Source organism: Pristiophorus japonicus, chromosome 15 (assembly GCF_044704955.1).
Source record: "Pristiophorus japonicus isolate sPriJap1 chromosome 15, sPriJap1.hap1, whole genome shotgun sequence".
Lineage (NCBI taxonomy): Eukaryota > Metazoa > Chordata > Chondrichthyes > Pristiophoridae > Pristiophorus > Pristiophorus japonicus.
The window spans coordinates 135415805-135436757 of NC_091991.1; the positions used below are offsets into that span (position 1 = coordinate 135415805).

The window sequence follows — 20953 nt, forward strand, 5'->3', positions numbered from 1 at the left end:
AGCGCTCCCCATAACCCTTCACACCTTTATCTTTCAAAAATCAGTCTATCTGCACCTTAAATATATTCAATGACCCACCCCCCACAACTCTGTGGGGAAGAGAATTCCACAGATTTACAACCCTCTGAGAGAAGAAATTCCTCCTCATCTCAGTTCTAAATGGGTGACACATTATTCTTAAACTATGTCCCCTAGTTCTAGATTCCCCCATGAGTAGAAACATCCTCTCTGCATCTACTCTGTCAAGCTCCCTCAGTATCTTTCATGTTTCAATAAGATCCCCCCTCATTCTTCTAAACTCCAAAGAGTATAGACCCAACCTACTCAACCTTTCTTCATAAGTCAACCCCCTCATCTCAGGAATCAACCGAGTGAACCTTCTCTGAACTGTCTCCAATGCAAGTATATCCCTCCTTAAATAAGGAGACCAAAACTGTACGCAGTATTCGAGGTGTGGCCTCACCAATACCCTGTAAAGTTGCAGCAGGACTTCCCTGCTTTTATACTCTATCCCCCTTGCAATAAAGGCCAACATTCCATTTGCCTTCCTGTGTACTTGCTGAACCTGCATACTAACTTTTTGTGTTTCGTGCACAAGGACCCCCAGGTCCCTCTGTACTGCAGCACTTTGCAATTTCTCTCCATCTAAATAATAATTTGCTTTTTTATTTTTCCTGCCAAAGTGGATAACCTCACACTTTCTCATGTTATACTCCATCTGCCAAATGTTTGCCCACTCACTTAGCCTGTCTATATCCCTTTGCAGATTCTTTGTGTCCTCCTCGCAACTTGCTTTCCCACCCATCTTTGTATCATCAAGAAAGATTGGATCAATTGGGCTTGTATTCACTGGAGTTCAGAAGAATGAGAGGGGACCTCATAGAAACGTTTAAAATTCTGACGGGTTTAGACAGGTTAGATGCAGAAAGAATGTTCCCAATGTTGGGGAGGTCCAGAACCAGGGGTCACAGTCTGAGGATAAGGGGTAAGCCATTTAGGACCGAGATGAGGAGAAACTTCTTCACCCAGAGAGTGGTGAACCTGTGGAATTCTCTACCACAGAAAGTAGTTGAGGCCAATTCACTAAATATATTCAAAAGGGAGTTAGATGAAGTCCTTACTACTCGGGGGATCAAGGGTTATGGCGAGAAAGCAGGAAGGGGGTACTGAAGTTTCATGTTCAGCCATGAACTCATTGAATGGCGGTGCAGGCTAGAAGGGCTGAATGGCCTGCTCCTGCACCTATTTTCTATGTTTCTATCAGCAAACTTGGCTGCATTAAACTCGGTCCCTTCATCCAAGTCATTAATATAGATTGTGAATAGTTGAGGCCTCAACACCGATCCCTGTGGCATCCCACTAGTTATCGTTTGCCAACCGGAAATGACCCATTTATCCTGACTCTGTTTTCTGTTAGTTCGACAATCCGCTATCCATGCTAATGTATTACCCCCAACCCTGTGAGCTTTTATCTTGTGCAATAACCTTTTATGTGATACCTTATCGAATACCTTCTGGAAATTCAAATACACCACATCCATTGGTTCCCCTTTATCCACCCTGCTCGTTACATCCTTAAAGAACTCCAGCAAATTTGTCAAATATGATTTTGCTTTCATATAATCCTGCTGACTCTACTTGACTGTATTATGTGTTTCTAAATGTCCTGCTATTGCTTCCTTAATAATGGACTCTAGCATTTTCCCAATGACAGATGTTAGGCTAACCGGTCTATATTTTTCTGCTTTCTGTCTGCCTCTTTTTTTAAATAGGGGCATTACATTTGCAGTTTTACAATCCGCTGGGACCTCTATCTCTGCAGCTACCTCTTTTTAAGACCCTAGGATGCAAGCCCTCAGGTCTAGGAGACGTCAACCTTTAGTCCCATTATTTTACCAAGTACTTTTTCTTTAGTGATAGTTTTAAGTTCCTCCCTCTCTCTAGCCCCTTGATTATCCGTTATTGGGATGTTTTTATTGTCTTCTACCGTGAAGACTGATACAAAATATTTGTTCAAAATCCCTTCATTTCAATGTTCCCCATTATTAATTCCCCAGTCTCATCCTCTAAGGGACTAACGTTTACTTAAGCTACTCGCTTCCTTTTTATATACCTGTAGAAGCTCTTACTTTCTGTTTTTATATTTCTTGCTTCTTGTTTACTCTTGTAATTTATCTTCCCTCTCTTTATTATTCTTTTCGACATCCTTTGCATGTTTTTAAAAATTTCCCAATACTCTGTCCTCCTCCTAATCTTGGCCACATTGCATGCCATTGTTTTCAGTTTAATACCATCCTTTACTTCCTTAGTTAGCCACAGATGGTATTCCCTTCTCTTAAAGTCTTTCCTTCTCACTGGAATATATTTTTGTTGAAGGTTATGAAATATCTCCTTAAATGTCTGCCACTGCCCATCAATCATCCCACCGTCCCACACTTCAATCTATTTCCCAGTCTACTTTAGCCAACTCTGCCTTCATACCTTTGTAGTCTCCTTTGTTTAAGTTTAGGACACTGATTTGAGATCCAGCTTTCTCACCCTCCAACTGAATTTGAAATTCAACCATGCTATGATCACTTTTTCCTAGAGGATCCTTTACTATGAGATCATTTATTAATCCTGTCTCATTACACAGTATCAGATCTAGGATAGTCTGCTCCCTGGTTGATTCCGTAATGTACTGTTCAAGGAAATCATCCCGGATACACTTTATGGACTCTTTCTCAAGGCTACCTTGGCCAATTTCATTTGTCCAATCAATATGAACATTAAAGCCGCCCATGATTATTGCCGTTACCTTTCTTGCAAGCCTCCATTATCTCTTGATTTATACTCCATCCAACAGTGTAGCTACTATTAGGGGGCCTATAGACTATGCCCACCAGTGATTTTTTTCCCCTTATTATTTCTTATCTCCACCCAAACTGATTCTACATCTTGATCTTCTGAGCTAATATCATTTCTCAATACTGCACTGACCTCATCCTTTAGTAACAGAGCTACCTTACCTCCTTTTTCCTTCTGTCTATCCTTCGGAATTGAATGTTCAATTCCCAGCCTTGGTCACCTTGCAACCACATCTCTGTAACGGCTATCAAATCATACCCATTTATATCTATTTGTACCGTCAACTCATCTATCTTGTTATGAATGCTGCATGCATTCAGATTAAAGAGCTTTTAATTTTGTCTTTTTACCATTCTTCCTTAGTTTGATCCCACTTTCTGATATCCTCTTTTTATACATTCTGCCCTTTCCTGTCACACTCTGGTTATCATTTCCCCCATCGCTACCCTGCTCTATTGCCTTCTCCTTTCTCTTTGACTTTTTACATTTTTGCTCATCTGAACCGTCCGCCTCGCCCCCCCACTGTTATTTAGTTTAAAGCCCCCTCTAAATAATGGGATAGTCGATCATGCGAGCTATAGAATTTATTGCTGTAGACAACAACATACCTGAGCATCAACCATAACTTTTTTTACCTTAATTACTGCTTTTAACGTCTTCATTCAGTATCAGTAGTGATGATTGAGCTTTTACTGCCTAAGATAACAAGTATCTTAGTTTTGCTAATAACCCATTTTTTAGCAGAAGCTAAAGTCATTAAGTGAGTTTTGTTTCTTTGAGCAGCAATTAATTCATATATCCAGCATCGTCTTCTCTTTGACTGATTAAACTGTGATACATCGAATAATCTGCAGAACCTTTTCCTCATATGGTTGTCTCAAAACTGATTTGCAGCAAATGTGTATTTGCCTTCTTATAAAATGTTATATTGTTCTAACTGTTGTGAGTTCCCTTGCTTGTCTACCTAATCACGAGTCTATTATTATCACATTGTGAGTCTCTATCCTATTTGCATTCCAGTCCCATTTGCATCTCATCGGTTATGAAGCTGTGCTTTGAAGCCCATTGTATTGCATCTCAGTTGCAGCTCTCTTCTGCTGCAGCTCGTCACTTCAAATCTTGTCAGAACTCCTTGTTTTGCGTCGTTATTCATATCTTTTCATATTTAAAATCTTTATTCGTAGCACTTGTCATATGTCTCTTCATTTACCTTCCACTTGCTTCAGTGGCTTGTGACTCGTGAAATGTTATTACATCAGCCTGATTGTGTTGAGTTACATTAGTGTGAGCGATTTGCACCAATTGTATTGGGTCAGATAAGTCCAAGTACATTCTATCCCTTTTAATATCGGATTCTTGCAGTGCTACTGCATTTCATCACATCTCACGATACTGGATACATTAGTCCAAATACAATGTATAATTTTTCATGGCATTGGATTGCATTCAATTCTCGCCCTACACAGCTTTTTTCTCCCGGTCCGAATGCATCGGATCATTTCTCATCTTAATGGATTGCTTCAATCTAAGTATTTTGTATTGTATTGTATTGGGTTGTATTGCATCACTATTTATGGATTTGCATTAACCCTGGTGGATTGTGCCACTTCTCATGCTTTAGTCCACGTGCATTGCATCCACTTCTCACAGTATCTGGCTGCTTCAGTCCCCATTATTTCTCATTGTGTCTGGTGTCAAACTCTGTTTCCCTCCCTCCTGCTTAAATTTGAGGAACGATTCCCTGAAATTTTCTCTTATCCTTCCTTGATTCCTCCCTGCCCTACATCGATTGTAGCATTGAGAACAGCTAAAATATTCCCAGAGTACCAGCATCTGTATCTGGTACTGCAGAGTTGTAGCTCTTTCAATTTTCTTTTCCCATCCTTTTGAAGATCACCTTGAGTCCACTCAGCACCTTTCACAGAAATAAAGTTGTGTTTGGGAGCAGTAGTATGGGGAGTCGAATGTATATCCCATCATTGACATGGCAACTACATGTTGCCTGTTATTGAAGCCACTTTCTGAAAACAAAAGTGACACATAGTTCAAAATAACACTACAAATGTTTAAGTTAGCACTGTACAGTGGTACAGCAAATGTGTTTAAAAATAATACTCCAGATGCAACTGAGATTAAATGATTGTTAACGCTGTATTATCATAGACAGTTTTACATTATCAGTCGGAAAATTTCTATTATTCGGTTTGACTGTTAATATCCATACTGAAGGATGTAACTACTTTTCAAATCCATTTCTATTCCTGCTGTGACAGAGGACAACCCATCATATTCTGGAACTTACATTGTTGACTTCATCTACCTCTAGTATCTCCCGCAGCAGGGTTAGGGATCTGTCAATCTCAGAAATCCGCTTTGCAATAAGTACCATGTTGAACATATTTGGACACAATGAATGCACTAAAGATAGCTAAAAATTGGATAGCTGGCACTTCAGGCAATGTTTCTATTCAGAAATCATGAATATGGAATGCCGCACGCTGCTTTAAATGAAATGTTATGAGAAATGAACATCAATTTCTACTACAAGCATGCTTATTTTATTATAGATGAAGTGTGAACTGTTGGAATTGGCCCACGTTTGTGAAGTTTAAACTATAGAATCTCCTGATGTTTGCTTTCAGTGCTATCATTGATTCCTTCCAAATCTTTAAATTCAAATGATATGTATTCTTTTAGCAGTATTAACACTAATAGTAATATTTTAAGTCTCTAATGTTTTTGCATCTTCACAGAATGTTTTAATGTTAGCTTTGTAATATGCAACATTTTTCATTACTTGCTGAAAGTGCCAAGTTAGAAATGTTGGAAGTAAATCAGTTTATGAATGAATTGGGGAAAGCATTGATGAGGCTGTCCTACCTTGCCAGCTGTCATGCATGCAGAACCTAGTCCTATTTAGCTTGAAGTTCTCTTAAATTTTTCTAAATGACCTGCATCCTTTGATTACTTTGCCTGTAAATTATTTTGCAAATTCTACACTTTTTCTTGAAATTCATTGTGAATTACTTTGTATCTGTCAGGGCTCACTGTGCACTGATAAATGTCTGGATTCCAACAGTGTTTCTGCGTGGACGAGCTGCTAATGCTTTTCACGTCTACCAGGTATGAGTCAAAGATTCAAGCACTAAGAAAAATGAAATGTTATATGCTCACTGTGTGTATCTTGTTTGCCTAGTTTATAAAATCTACAAAATGTACCATCGTTTCATAATCCTATCTGTTTCCACAAAGTGTCCCTTTCCCATCTCTTCCCCCCCCCCCCCCGCAAAAAAAACCCCAAATTGTACTCTGAATCCAAAATGTTGCCTCTTGTGAGTACATCAGTGGATGTAAGGGAAGCCATTTGGTTCATTAAGCTTCTGCCTCCACAGACCATATACAATCTATCCGATCATGCATTCTAACCTACCTCATAAATCTCTGGAAGGAAAGTTATTTAAAATACTTCTGCAATCAGGAAAAAATGCAGAGTATTCATCCATATTCACGTCTTCTAACTATTCAACCTTAACTTGCCGCTCTCCACTGACCACCCCAGCTTTAGAAGCACAGGAAACATTGTTCATCCTAGATAATAACTATGGTCTCCAATTCTGTTCACAACAAAATGTTTCTCCAGCTCCTAACCGACACATTGATTAATTTTAAACCTGTGTGCTTTAGTGCTGTAGTGATGGTCTTGCTAACATCTATATAATTTATGCTAACAGCATTCTTTAGGACCTGAATCATGTTTCCCTAACATGATATTCTCTTCTTTGGAAGCAATTTCAGCTCTTGTGTGTTTGTGCTGTAATTTGGAGCTGAGAGACCTGGAATAATCCCAGTGACTCTTTTCTGAGCTCTGTCCAATACATCAATGTCCTTTTTATAGAATTGTAGAAATTTGAATATCGAAGGATGCCATTCAGCCCACCTTATCAGTGTTAGTGCAAGCTATTGGAGTTACCTACTTTAGTCCAATTTCACTGCTCTTTTTCTGTACTTTTTAATGTTATTGTTCTTAAAATGTTTATCTAATCCCTTTCCCACATTTCAGCATTTTTGTTCACTAAAAACAATTTGTGAATTAGTTGTGTTTAAGTGATTTTTTCAAATTGTGAGCTCAGACAAAGGGTTAAAATTCTCATCTTTACAGCCACTGAGATGAAGAGGAGATTGATATCTTAATGAGCCAGCTATCCTTGCTGATTTCCACAACAAGCAGGGACAATAAATAATTTGTTATCTCACTTCAGACAGCACTTGAGATTGTATTCTTGGGTGCACAGCAGTGGAGTTGTTTGCTGAGAATATAATTGGCCAATATTTCCAATGCGGCCTCACCAATGATATGTAGAAAGTTGCAAAAAGTTGTTTTAAGTTAAAATGAAATGCCTTTGAAATGGATTTGATTAGTTTTGTTGATAACCGCTTCACATTGACTAGAGTGAATGATCAATAATTACACACAAATCCTTTGGCGACTCTAACTTTGTGATTAGATATTTCTACTCATCTTATTATGTTGATTTAGTTTTCTTATTTTAAATAATCCTTTTTTGCAGTTTCAAAAGTGCAGATTAGGCTAGAAAGCATTGTTGGTAATAATACTGGAGAAGTGCTTTATTTGTTTGCTTGTTCTATCTATTTTATCCATTATTTTAATGTTAGGGTGTTAACTCATTTATATATTATTGAAAATCCTATGTCCGGTCTACAACTTTATTAATGATTTTGGTGCACTGTTTCATGTAAGCATTTAATATTGTAAATTACTATGTCAACTGTCACAATGTGGTTGCAAGCTCTAGACATAAGGGGCAATTTTAACCTAATTTATTTGGGTCGGATGCTTGTTTTACATTCTGCTGGATTTTACACTCCATTAACTAGTTTCTAAAGTCTATTTCCCACAACTTTATGGCCATCTTATATATGTAAGAAAATATATTAATCAACTGACCATAACAAGGCCATGGCAAATTTACTGGCTTATTTTAATAACCTGTAATAATATATTGAAAATATCTCGAACCCCTCAGAGCTATTAGAGATATAAGAACATAAGAACACAAGAAATAGAAACAGGAGTAGGCCATACGGTCCCTCGAGCCTGCTCCGCCATTCAATAAGATCATGGCTGATCTGATCATGGACTCAGTTCCACCTCCCTACCCACTCCCCATAACCCCTTATCCCCTTATTGTTTAAGAAACTGTCTATTTCTGTCTTAAATTTATTCAATGTCCCAGCTTCCCAGCTCCCTGAGGCAGCGAATTCCACAGATTTATGACCCTCTGAGAGAAGAAATTTCTCCTCATCTCAGTTTTAAATGGGCGGCCCCTTATTCTAAGATCATGCCCTCTGGTTCTAGTCTCCCCTATGAGTGGATACATCCTCTCTGCATCCAAGCCCCCTCATAATCTTAATACGTTTCGATAAGATCACCTCTCATTCTTCTGAATTCCAATGAGTAGAGGCCCAACCTACTCAACCTTTCCTCATAAGTCAACCCTCTCATCCTCAGAATCAACCTAGTGAACCTTCTCTGAACTGCCTCCAAAGCAAGTATATCCTTTTGTAAATATGGAAACCAAAACTGCATGCAGTATTCCAGGTGTGGCCTCACCAATACTCTGTATAACTGGAGCAAGACTTCCCTTCATCCCTTTTGCAATAAAGGCCAAGCTTCCATTGGCCTTCCTGATCATTTGCTGTACCTGCATACTATCCTTTATGTTTCATGCACAAGTACCCCTAGGTCCCGCTGTACTGCAGCACTTTGCAATCTTTCTCCATTTAAATAATAACTTGCTCTTTGATTTCTTTTCTGCCAAAGTGCATGACCTCGCACTTTCCAACATTATACTCCATCTGCCAAATTTTTGCCCACTCACTTAGCTTGTCTATGTCCTTTTGCAGATTTTTTGTGTCCTCCTCACGCATTGCTTTTCCTCCCATCTTTTTATCGTCAGTAAACTTGGCTACGTTACACTCAGTCCCTTCTTCCAAGTCGTTAATATAGATTGTAAATAGTTGGGGTCCCAGCACTGATCCCTGCAGCATCCCACTAGTTACTGGTTGCCAACCAGAGAATGAACCATTTATCCCGACTCTCTGTTTTCTGTTAGTCGGCCAATCCTCTATCCATGCTAATATATTACTCCCAACCCCGTGAACTTTTATCTTGTGCAGTAACCTTTTATGTTGTCAAATGCCTTCAGGAAGTCCAAATACACCACGTCCACTGGTTCCCCTTTATCCACCCTGTTCGTTACATCCTCAAAGAATTCCAGCAAATTTGTCAAACATGACTTCCCCTTCATAAATCCATGCTGACTGCCTGACCGAATTTTGCTTGACCGGATATTGTTTAAACATACAACAAAAGTTTCAAATAAACAAATTTATGCATTCTTCATCTCCCTGTCAGTTACACGGCCTGTTTGGTGAAGCCTATAGTCTTGCTTCACAAAAGCTCGCACTTCAAATTTTAATTGAGTATTTACCCCGGTGGTCCTACTTGTGTTAAGATACCCGTGTTGTGTATCCTGTTAATTGGGAAGTGTTTTATGTTTAAAAACAAGTCTTACACAGAATTATTGCTTTTACATTTTTACCCTTCCCAATACTGATTAATTTTCTTAATTTCAAATGCCTGCAATTCTTGGTGTGATATCTAGTTTCAGAGTGGTTCTAGCAACCCTGGGGCTTAATTCAAGTACAGCTAAAGCACCAACTATGGAATTGACTTGTGTCAAATGACAGTGGCCCCTGTGCCTTCCACAGGTCCTTGCAATACCTGTTTGAAAAGTCAACCATGTATTCATGTTCTTTCCTTATGGTTAAGAATTTGGAAGAGTACAACACGGATACAAAGATAGAAAATGCTTGAAATACTCAGCAGGTCAGACAGTTTCTGTGGGGAGAGAAACAGAGTGAATGTTTCAGGTCGATGAGCTTCGTCAGATGAGCATTGCTGAGTATTTTCAGCATTCTCTGTTTTTATTTCAGACTTCCAGCATCTGCAGTATTTTGATTTTGTAGGACATAACACTTTAATTAAACTAAATATTTGGCAACAATCGTTACATTATATCTAGATTAATCCATTCCTTTGTCAGTAAGCTAAATGTATGGAACGACTAATTCTGCTGCAAGTATTAGATCATTTTTGATGATTCTCTGATTAGCAAATAACTCAAGTTCTGCTTTCAGAACTTTTTGAATGAGCTGTTGATCAAAGAAAATCAAATTAGTTATTCGTGAATTCATTGCTTTCTGACTCGAGGGCTAGGTGCTGTTTAGAAAATTTATGTTTTATGGAGGGGAAATCTGGCAATTTAGCTGAGATCAGTAGTTTCTTATGTAAGAGTACTTTGAATAAAAAGCTCTGCCCTAGACTTTGCTTCCCACTCAAATAACACATGGCACTAATTCTTCCAAAGTTCACCACATGACTCATGTGCACTGTGCAGTTCTGTCCTTCACCCTCATCCAACTAATTTACATAATAAATCATAATATCACTCAGCAGTGCAACAACTCATTAAGAACCTTTTTTGAATGTTGACTAGAATATACACCAACCATATGTAAGCAGCATCTGCTGAAAGAAACTCATTTTAGAGAACATAAGAACATAAGAAATAGGAGCAGGAGTAGGCCATTTTGCCCCTCGAGCCTAGTCCGCTATTTAATAAGACCATGGCTGATCTGATCATGGACTCGGCTCCACTTCACTGCCCGCTCCCCATAACCCTTTACTCCCTTATCGCTCAAAAATCTGTCTATCTCTGCCTTAAATATATTCAATGACCCAGCCTCCACAGCTCTCTGGGGCAGAGAATTCCACAGATTTTCAACCCTCTGAGAGAAGAAATTCCTCCCCATCTCAGTTTTAAATGGGCGGCCCCTTATTCTGAGACTTTGTCCCCTAGTTTTAGTTTCCCTTATGTGGAAATATCCTCTCTGTATCCACATTGTTGAGCCCCCTCATTATCTTATATGTTTCAATAAAATCATCTCTCATTCTTCTGAACTCCAATGTGTATCGGCTCAACCTATTCTCATAAGTCAACCCCCTCATCTGTGGAATCAACCGAGTGAACCTTCTCTGAACAGCCTCCAATGCAAGTATATCCTTCCTTAAATATGGAGACCAAAACTGTATGCAGTACTCCAGATGTGGCCTCACCAATACCCTGTACAGTTGTAGCTGGACTTCTCTGTTTTTGTACTCTATCCCCCTTGCAATACTGGCCAACGTTCCATTTGCCTTCCTGATTACTTGCTGTTCCTGCATACTAACTTTTTGTGTTTCATGCACAAGCACCCCCAGTTTCCTCTGTACTGCAGCACTTTTCAATTCTTCTCCATTTAAATTATAATTTGCTTTTCTATTATTTCTGCCAAAGTGAAGAAAGGACGGAGTTGGAATATCCAACATGTTTGTTTTTTCAGACTCTAGCTTCTGAAGAAATGTGTTGTACTAAGTTTGGATTAAGTGACTGCAGATTAATGTTGATGTCTTTGGTGTTCAGTTGGATACAATATATAATGGTTGGAGCTGACTTGATAATGTGATATGGTTAGCTAATTCTGTGTAAAATTCAGTGGGTTCAGCTACCACCACATCTGTTGAAAAGACTGCTCCTAAACTGAAGTAACCTCTGTGGCCGCTACTTCTTATTGTGTGCATTGGTAGGTTCAGCTTTCTGCTGCTGTTTGTGTTTGCAAAGAGTTTTCTATTTTTGGTGTATTTTGCTGTAGTGTGCTGTAAATTTGCAGGATTACAGCAGAACCACAAGGATCTCCAAATTTTGGATGTAATCACATGAATTGTGTGCTACATGGTGGGGCCGAAATTCAGCCTCCCAAAAAGGCCACTTACTGCTAGAAAGCAGCAGCCAGGCGGCGGTGTCGAGCGGCCGCTGACTTCCAGTCCAATGGCTGCCACGATCGAAATTTAGCTTGGGGACTTTTCTGGTAGTTCACACTTCCGGCCCGCTGCTGCCGACCATCCTAAGTGCGTCACCAAAGCGCGCACCGCCGATCTCCCGCACCTCCATCGCACCTCCTGTGAAATTTAGCGACAAAAATCCACGATCCGCCGCGTGGTGCCCTTGACAATTTTTTCTGTCGGTGCACCTTGCTTTCACTCTGTGAGACACGGCAGCGCGGTGGCCCTTCAAGGGGATGGTGCACTGCCGCGGCCGCCATGTTTTTTTTTGTCGGCCGACTTCCAGGTTGGTCTGACAATTATGCCTCGGCTTCGGCTGGGCCGCCAACAGGCAGCCTGGCACCCCCTCTTGGGTGCCAGGCCACTGGCCTGATCAAAACCCTCTCTGGCAGTCCAGTGGACCGAAGTTTCAAAATGCCGAACGTTCTCCTCTTTAAGTGAAGGGGAGAGCGTGGTGACGCACATGCGTCATGATGTCATCTCCGCTCCGCTGCTACTGACAGCAGCGGAGACTCCGTCCCGCCCCCACTTCAGCCCCTCGAGTACTTACCGCCCCACTTCCGCCCCTATTATGACCGACTTCCGGCCCGCTGCAAAAAAAAAGGTCAAAGAGCTGAATATTGATCAGGAGTGGACCTCATCCTACCTGGTGGTGAAAACACTTAAAAAATGGTCAGTGCGCCAGGTTTCTGGCGGGCCTGAATTTCGGTCCCAGTATCTCATAACTTTGTGGTGTTGAAAATGTAGCTTTTTCTCCCATTATACTGTTTCTTTTTTTCTCCATTACAGCCAAGCATTTTCCAAACAGTTCATTCTTTTGTAAATGGTTTGACAACAGCTTCCATTTGTAGACCAAGTCCTCCAATGAACAGAGTCCTGCGTCTTTATTCCCTGCCGTGTTTGGTTGGTGCAGCTGAGGTTGAGCGATGAACCCAAATCACGATATGATGCTTACTGGAGAATGTATAGGATTCCCACTACATCTTCCGTTGCCTCAAAATGTGGGAAATAGCACCCCACGATATATAAGCTGAACCACTGTTCTGGATTTTTTTTTAAGTAAACCGATACATAGAAGTATAAAACCATAGGCAAAATACTGTACAGCAAAATATTTAATAAGATAACTGGAAGCAGCCCACATGGACAAATATACCCTCTCTTTACTGTCTCTTGGAATGTAGAAGCTAATTGGGACAAATCACCCTTTCCTTGGCATGCAGTGTTTCAATAGCAACTTGAATTTGTATCAGATATTTAACATAATGAAACATTTCAAGATGGGAGCAAAGAAAAGGATTCCAAAACAAAGGGAGTGCTTAGGAGGGTTGACCAAAAAGCTAGTTTATGAGATGGGTTTTGAAAAGGTGTTTAAAGATTGCGAGAGAGGCGGCGACGTTTAGGGAGGGAGTCCCAGAGGATAGGACCGAAGTGCCTGATAGCTCTGCCACCAATGCAAGATAAACAGGAGGTTGGAGTCGGAGAATGGAGCATTTGAGAGCAGTTATATGGAGGAACTTGCAGAGGTTGGGTAGGGTAAGGTTGTAGAGGGCCTTTAAGATGAGAATTTTACATTTATTGGGTTGGGGGTGGGGATCCAATGGAGGAATGGGGATGATGGGCAAGTGGGAATTAGTGCGGAACAAGACACGAGCCGCAGCGTTTGGGACATTTTGAGATTATGGAGGGAGGAAGATGGGAGGCTAGCCAACATTGTTCCCCCTAAGCTGCATGCGGCCGCGTCGTTCCTTCGAGGCTGCCATGCACCAGGTGTTGTAGGCTGCGCAGTCCCACTGGCACAGGCTCCAGTGCACAGGCGCTCTTTTCAATCGCATCCCACAGGTTGGTTCTTTCAGCTACGTTAGACCCCGCTACAAGCCTGACCCTGAGCCCTGAGGTAATGAATGTAAACGCTGTGATTATCCACACAACGGTTTGTGCGGCCTTCTGCGCACGTGCGTGGTATCCCAGAGCCGCGCATGCGCATCGCCCAACGGTTGCGGCCTTGCAGTGTGGCCACATTTTCTTCAGCTCGGTGGGAGAGCTGTCTGGCGGGAGGAGAGGATCGAAAGGGGAGAGATGGAGAGTGGGGGCTGGTGAGGAGACTGCGGGGGGTGCGGGGGTGTAAGAGACTGGGGGGGAGAGAGAGAGAGAGAGACTGGGGGGAAGAGATAGACTGGGGGAGGGAAAGAGACTGAGGGGAAGGAAAGAGACTGAGGGAGAGAGACAGAAAGGGAGACTGGGGGAGGGAGAGAGAGAGGGAGATACTGGGGGGTTGGAGAGAGAGAGAGAGATTGGGTGAGAGAGAGAGTGGCTGGAGAGAGAGAGAGTGACTGGGGGAGAGAGAGAGAGGTTGGGGAGAGAGAGAGAGTGACTGGGGGAGAGAAAGAGAGGTTGGGGAGAGAGAGAGAGTGACTGGGAGAGAGAGAAACTGGGGGAGCGAGAGAGAGACCGGGGGAGAGCATTGGTACGACGAACTAGAAACTTTTAATTAATTCTACCAGAAATAAACTTGCAGAATGGGCACGTAAATGACAAATTAATTTCAATATAGATAAGTGTGAGATGATACATTTTGGTAGGAGGAATAAAGAGGCCACCTACTCCTTCGAAAATAAGAATCTAAATGGTATAGTTTCACAAATCATTAAAAGTAACAACACATGTTAAAAAAGCCATAAAAGTGCAAATAAAGCACTTGGGTTCATTTCTAGAGGAATAGAATTCAAAAGTTATGTTAAACCTGTATCGAACCTTGTCTGATTGTCTCATGATTTGAGACAGTGGGATGGCAATATGGCATAATTGTGTATATGCTTTTCAGTGGTTGCTATTGTAAAAATTGTTGTTGTAGTAAAATTTGCCCACGGACGAAAAGGTCACGCACAAAGGAGTTCATGGCCCGCTCAGTACAGCAACAAAAATTAGAGGGAACATTACTAGCCAAGGATGCAGGAATATTTGAGGCTGAAATTGCCAAAGGCAGGTAAAAGGTTGGTGAAAGGTTTAGAGGGGATTCGAAGGGGGTCTTCTTTACGCAGAGGGTTGTGGGGATCTGGAACTCGCTGCCTGGAAGAATGATAGATGCAGAAACCCTCACCACTTTTAAGAGATGGTTGGATGGGCATTTAAAGTGCTGTAACCTGCAGGGTTACGGACCTAGAGCTGGTAATTTGGCTCCGGTTGGGGTGGAATGGCGAATGTTTCAGTATAAGGGGTGTCGCAGTTGTATGAGGCGGACTGGCTGGGCTGGTGCTTTTTGCCTTTCCGTCATTGTTCATAGGTTTATATGTAACCTTCATGGCAGCTGACCAAGGGCCGTGCGGTTCTTTGTCGGCCGACGTGGACACGATGGGCCGAAATGGCCTCCTTCTGTGCTGTAAATTTCTATGTTTCTGTGTTCCTAAAAGGGTTTCAGCAGCAGACGAACAAAGGTAAAATCCTGTTACCTATATCCTATCCTGTACCAAGATCAAGAGTTGAATGGAACGAGATTGACAGAGCAAGATGTAGGTCTCATAGAAGAGTGAGGAAGAACTGTAGCAAAATACAAAAGTGTAAAATTAGAATGGGTAGGTGGTAGGAGAGGTTGGGGTTGAGGGCAAGGGGAGAAGAAAATGACAGGCAGCTTGATCTTTATCGTAGAAATAAAGAAATCCATGAGCCCTTTGCACCTGGCATATGAGAGGAGGAGAGCGGGGACAGGGAGATAAACCTTTAAGGAGATGGTTAATCATGGGAAAAAAGGGCCTAAGGTTGTTATCCTCCAATAATAGTAGGTGGTTTTGGATGAGATCAAAGGATGGCAAAATTTGATATGGTTGAATGAAAACTGGCAATCAATGAGTAGGCCAGTTGTGTGCCATGCATGCTTGGGTTTGAAGCCCTTGATTTGAGGGTTGGAGAGCATTGATTGTTGCAGTGATGAGAGACAGTAGGAGAGTTATCAGTATAAGATGTTACATGTAGAATACATTGGCTCCAGAGTCTCCTTATACAGCTTAATCCCTTTGAAGGCAGAGCTGTCAATTATTCGTGATCAAAGGCACAATGCTGTGAACACGAATACATGAAATGTCACTAAAAAGTTAAACACACATTATGTAGGTCTTAAACACTTGCTTAAGCCCTTTACAGTAGTCAATTCAGCTTACATCTAAAACAAAGCGCTATTATCTTAACTAGCATTTTGGTAAGTATCTGATTCATGCAGGGAAAATGTCTCGTTTCTTTCATTTTAGTTAAGAAGTAGTCTTAGTCTTAAACCCCAGCTATATTTTGCTATAAAAAAGCTCAAAAGACAAAAAAATCCTGTTTTACTATACTACCGTGGGTCACTGTTATATTTCTGTGTTTTTTTCAGATCATCTTACCCTTGATTATTTTGGCATTTGTATCTTAAAATCACTCTCCTGAGCACGTCCTGACCCCTTAGCTTCACAAATATCTATCCTTAGCTTGAGATCTAGGTAAGCTTTTGGTAACACGCCCAACAAATCATGTCTGATGTAATGCCTTTATCTATTGGACATCTAATCCTTCATAAGTTCTCACTCTGATCTTTAAGAGTATCAGTTCTGACCCGGTTTGATTTTTAAAAATCAAGTAAATCTATTTTACAAAGATGAGCAAAGCTAAGAAATAGTCATATAATATAACATTTTATTCACAGTGCATAATCTTTCACCTAATTCCTCAAATAGTCAAAGTAATAAAAAGAATAACATTTTAAGCAGTAAGCTAATCCTTTATAAATATCTTTTAAATACATACAGTATCTCTCTTCTTTCAGGAATGTCAAACTGACTGGTATTGGCTGGTCACTACTCTGAGATTTTAACTGCCTCCCCTCATGATATCTTCCAACTGTTCCTCAGTTCCAAACAGAATCAGTCTTTTATCCTGGAAAAAGGAGTTAATGGAACTTCCTGAATTTAGAATAGCAGATCCCTCAACTTCAAATTGCAATCGGAACCAATCACATAATTACGTTTAAATTATTGCCTTCACCAACTTGCAGCATTGCACAAGGATAAACCTGGTACAAGATTCCTGACTTAGCTAACTGTTAAAATGTTTAGAGAAGAATTTCCTGGGTTGAGTGCCCAGATACGGATGCTAGGCACAGGAAAAATGGGTGCTAATCCTTTAGCGTAATTTTTTGCCTGAATAGCACAGCATCTGAATTTCCTCTATGGCTTTTCAGGTGGTTGCACATGACTGCTTGCAAAAAGACTGCACCAATGTAATTGCATATAAATGAGTGTCAGAGACCTGTGCACTCAGATTTTCTGCTCTAGTGCCGTATGCACTTCAGGGACAAACTGCTTCCAGAAAACCTGGCACTGTGGCTTCCAGAGCTAGCATTTAGGTGCCAGTTATCTTAAAGGGATAGGCTGCTCTTGTCAAAAAAGGTCTTTATTTTTGGTCTTTTGAATAAAAAATAGATTTTCAATGTCAGAATTCTATGACTCTCTTTAACTCGCTGATCATCACTGTGCTTTGTACAATGGTTCCTCTCCTTTTGTGTGGCTGAGTTGGAATCATAAGAGGCTCAACAACCAAAAGCCTCTGACAGTTGGTGAAGATATTCATCTGGCCCTCGCCAAAGGCATCAATGGTTCACTAGCAAAGAGCAGGAATCCTCTTTCCACCTTTCCACACAATAGCTCCATCCCATAATCAATCCTCACATTCAAACTTGCACTGTCCTATCTCCAAATCTATGGTCTACACATCCACACTTGTGGTATATGCACAAATGAAATTATAGAATGATACAACATAGAAGAATAGTGATCGACTTCAAAAACAGTGCAAAAGGTACTGGCTAATCTTTATCACCACAGTGCTTCTCTCTTACCCACGTTTTCCATGGTGGTGATGTGAGTTCATAGCTACCAATCCCACTGCTCTTTCTTAGTGAACTCCCATTGACAGACAATTGGGAGCGGGGTCTATGCTGTGTCTCTAGGACATGATGCTGGGAACTCAGTGACCTTCAACTTCCTCAAGGATAGACTCCAGGTAGTCCCGCTACAGGTTGAGCTCTCTAAGTGCAATGGCAGCCTGGTAAAGCCAGCTAACTAATTCTTGAACAGTCATGAATGGTGGGAGGAGTAATAGTGTGAAAGTACTGTTATCCTGAGACAGAGCATCATCTTCCATGTCCACGTCCATCGCAACCCTACTTAGCCACTCACTGATCTGCAGGTGTACAAACCTGATGGCATACAGGGATGGAAACGGCCTCCTTATCACTGGAGCTGAGGTCCCTTATGGGACTTCTCAAAATAGAAAGGTTACTCGTCCAGGATGGGATGATTCTTCGGTCATTGAGGGAAGTAAGGCTTGAAATTGCAGAGGCTCTTGCCACAATCTTCAAATCCTCCTTAGATATGGGGTTAATGCCAGAGGACTGGAGGATTGTAAATGTTACACCCCTGTTTAAAAAAGGGAGAGGAATAAACCCAGCCAGCGAGCTTAATGTCGGTGGTGGGGAAACTTTTAGAGACAATAATCTGAGACAAAATTAATTGGCATCTGGAAAAGTACAGGCTAATAAATGAAAGTCAGCATGGATTTGTTAAAGGCAAACCCTGTATGACTAACTTGATTGAGTTCTTTGATGAAGTAACGGAGAGGATTGATGAGGGTAGTGTAGTTGATCTAGTGTATATGGACTTTCAAAAGGTGGTTGACAAAGCACCACATAATAGACTTGTTAGCAAAATTAAAGCCCCATGAATTAAAGGGACTGGCATTAAAGGGACTACGAAATTGACTACGGGACATAAAGCAGTGAGTACTGGTGAACAGTTATTTTTCAGACTGGGGGGAAATATACAATGGTGTTCCCCAGGGGTCCGTGTTAGAGCCACTGCTCTTTTGATATATATTAATGACCTGGACTTGGGTATACAGAGCATAATTTCAAAGTTTGCAAATGATATGGAACTTGGAAATGTAGTAAAAAATGAGGAGGATAGTAAAAGACTTCAGCAGCATATAGACAGACCGATGAAATGGGAAGATACGTGGCAGATGAAATTTAACACAGAAGTGTGAAGGGATACATTTTGGTAGGAAAAATGAGGAGAAGCAATATAATTATACAATTTTAAAGGGGGTATCGGAACATAGAGACTTGAGGGTGTATGTACACAAATCTTTGAGGATAGCGTGACAAGTTGAAAAGGCTGTTAAAGCATATAGGATCCTAGGCTTTATTAATAGAAGCATAGAATACAAAATAAAGGAAATTATGCTAAACCTTTATAAATCACTGGTTAGGCCTTGGCTGCAGTATTGTGTTCCGTTCTGGGCACCACACTTTAGGAAGGATGTCAAGGCTTTAGAGAGGGTGCAAAAATGATTCCAGGGATGAGGGACTTCAGTTGTGTGGAGAGACTGGAGAAGCTGCAGTTGTTCTCCTTAGGCAGAGAAGGTTCAGAGATTTAATAGAGTTGTTCAAAATCATGAGGGTTTTGATGAATAAATAAAGAGAAAGTGTTACCTGTGGACACCAATTTAAGGGGAGGTGATTGGTAAAAGAACCAGAGGGTACACGAGGAAATATTGTTTTACACAGTGAGCTGTTCTGAACTGGAATGCACTACCTGAAAGGGTGATAGAAGCAGATCCAATAGTAACAAAAGGGAATTGGATAAATACTTGAAGGGAAAAAAATTGCAATGGGGAATGGGGAAAGAGCGAGGGAGTGTGGCCCTTAAGGCTAATGGGATCAAGGGGTATGGAGAGAAAGAAGGAATGGGGTACTGAAGTTGCATGATCAGCCATGATCATATTGAATGGTGGTGCAGGCTCGAAGGGCCGAATGGCCTACTCTTGCACCTATTTTCTATGTTTCTACCAAAGAGCCAGCGCAGACTTGATGAGCTGAATGGCCTCCTTCTGTGCTGCATGGTTCTATGATATAATACTGAAAAGTAATATTCAAGAAGCCAATGTCAAAAGGGGACTGATGAGAGGAAAAAGTATTTAATGTAGATAAGGAGGCATTAAAGCTTGGATGCTTCCAGCAGTAGACTTGCTTCTGCTGCACGAATGAGCGGTGCTGAAAGAAGATTTAAAAGCAGTGAAGAGAGGAACCTTTCAGGCCATGTGCAGACAACAGTTGCCTTCATCATGGTGAGAAGCATAGCCATCCAGTGCCTTCCTTTGTTCCTTTTCATGAGATCAATCAACATCTTCCAGCACTGTACCCATGTGCATTAGATGATACAGCAAGAGATCAGTTCTTCTGCTACTTTCTACTGCACGTTGCAACCAGCCGTTTGGAAGACTCTGCCTGAGGCAGTGCATGACACCTCATCAAACTGCGGAGCCCAATATTTTTCTCCTCTTCATGCTCCTATCCTGTTCTGTCAGAGAACCAGAAAAAGTTTATGAAGAGACAACAATTTTAAAAGCAGCAAACAGAACTTGTATTCCAGGATAGAATTCAGTCCATAATATTTGAACGTATTTTATACTAAACCTTTTAAACTCAAAACTATCAGAAGCAGCCAAAACTGTCATTTATCTTCTTGCAAGAACCTTAAGGCCAGTTACTTTCGATTCTTCTGCATTTCCTTCCTCCGGCTTCCTCTTGTTTCATGCCTCTTGAAACAATCTCAGGCCTTTAAGCCCAAAATATGTCTGAATTTTCTGTCACCTGGTTGGCCTGCTCCAATTCTGCACCTCCATGGGAGCACAAGTCCATCCACTCGAGGTAAATGAGCGCCTTCAGGAGATCCAGGTGCTCCAGTTCTGCTCTGGGTGCAGCACACTTCTGCTACACTGTGCACGCATTTCCCACAAACAGCACCTGCCTGGAAAATCAGCACACTTATAAATAATGGCGGGATTTAAAGAGGGCAGCCATCAAACCAAAACCGAGACAAAAATGCATCATTTTTATCAGAGACACACATTGTCTACAGCTGAGAATATACAGAAGCTAATGACAAACTGTAAACCAGCCAAACAAAAGAGTTTGAGCAATAGCTTTAACTGGTCCTCCAACATGCAACTCTCGCTGTTTCCTGGTGCTGCTGTTTATGGAAGATGGTTTGTCCTGTAAAATTTCCCTACAAAGTTCTTTGGATGTTTCTCAGTTGGATGTTTATTCACCTAATT

General features: G+C 41.1%; 1 protein-coding gene across 1 annotated transcript in view; it reads left to right on the plus strand.

Annotated features, from left to right (window-relative positions):
• snx29 (sorting nexin 29) overlaps positions 1–20953 on the plus strand; it is a 751140-nt gene that overhangs the window by 536513 nt on the left and 193674 nt on the right. The window contains exon 18 of the mRNA XM_070856731.1: positions 5889–5970. Within this exon, the coding sequence (XP_070712832.1) occupies positions 5889–5970 (82 nt within the window). The remainder of the gene's footprint in view (positions 1–5888; positions 5971–20953) is intronic.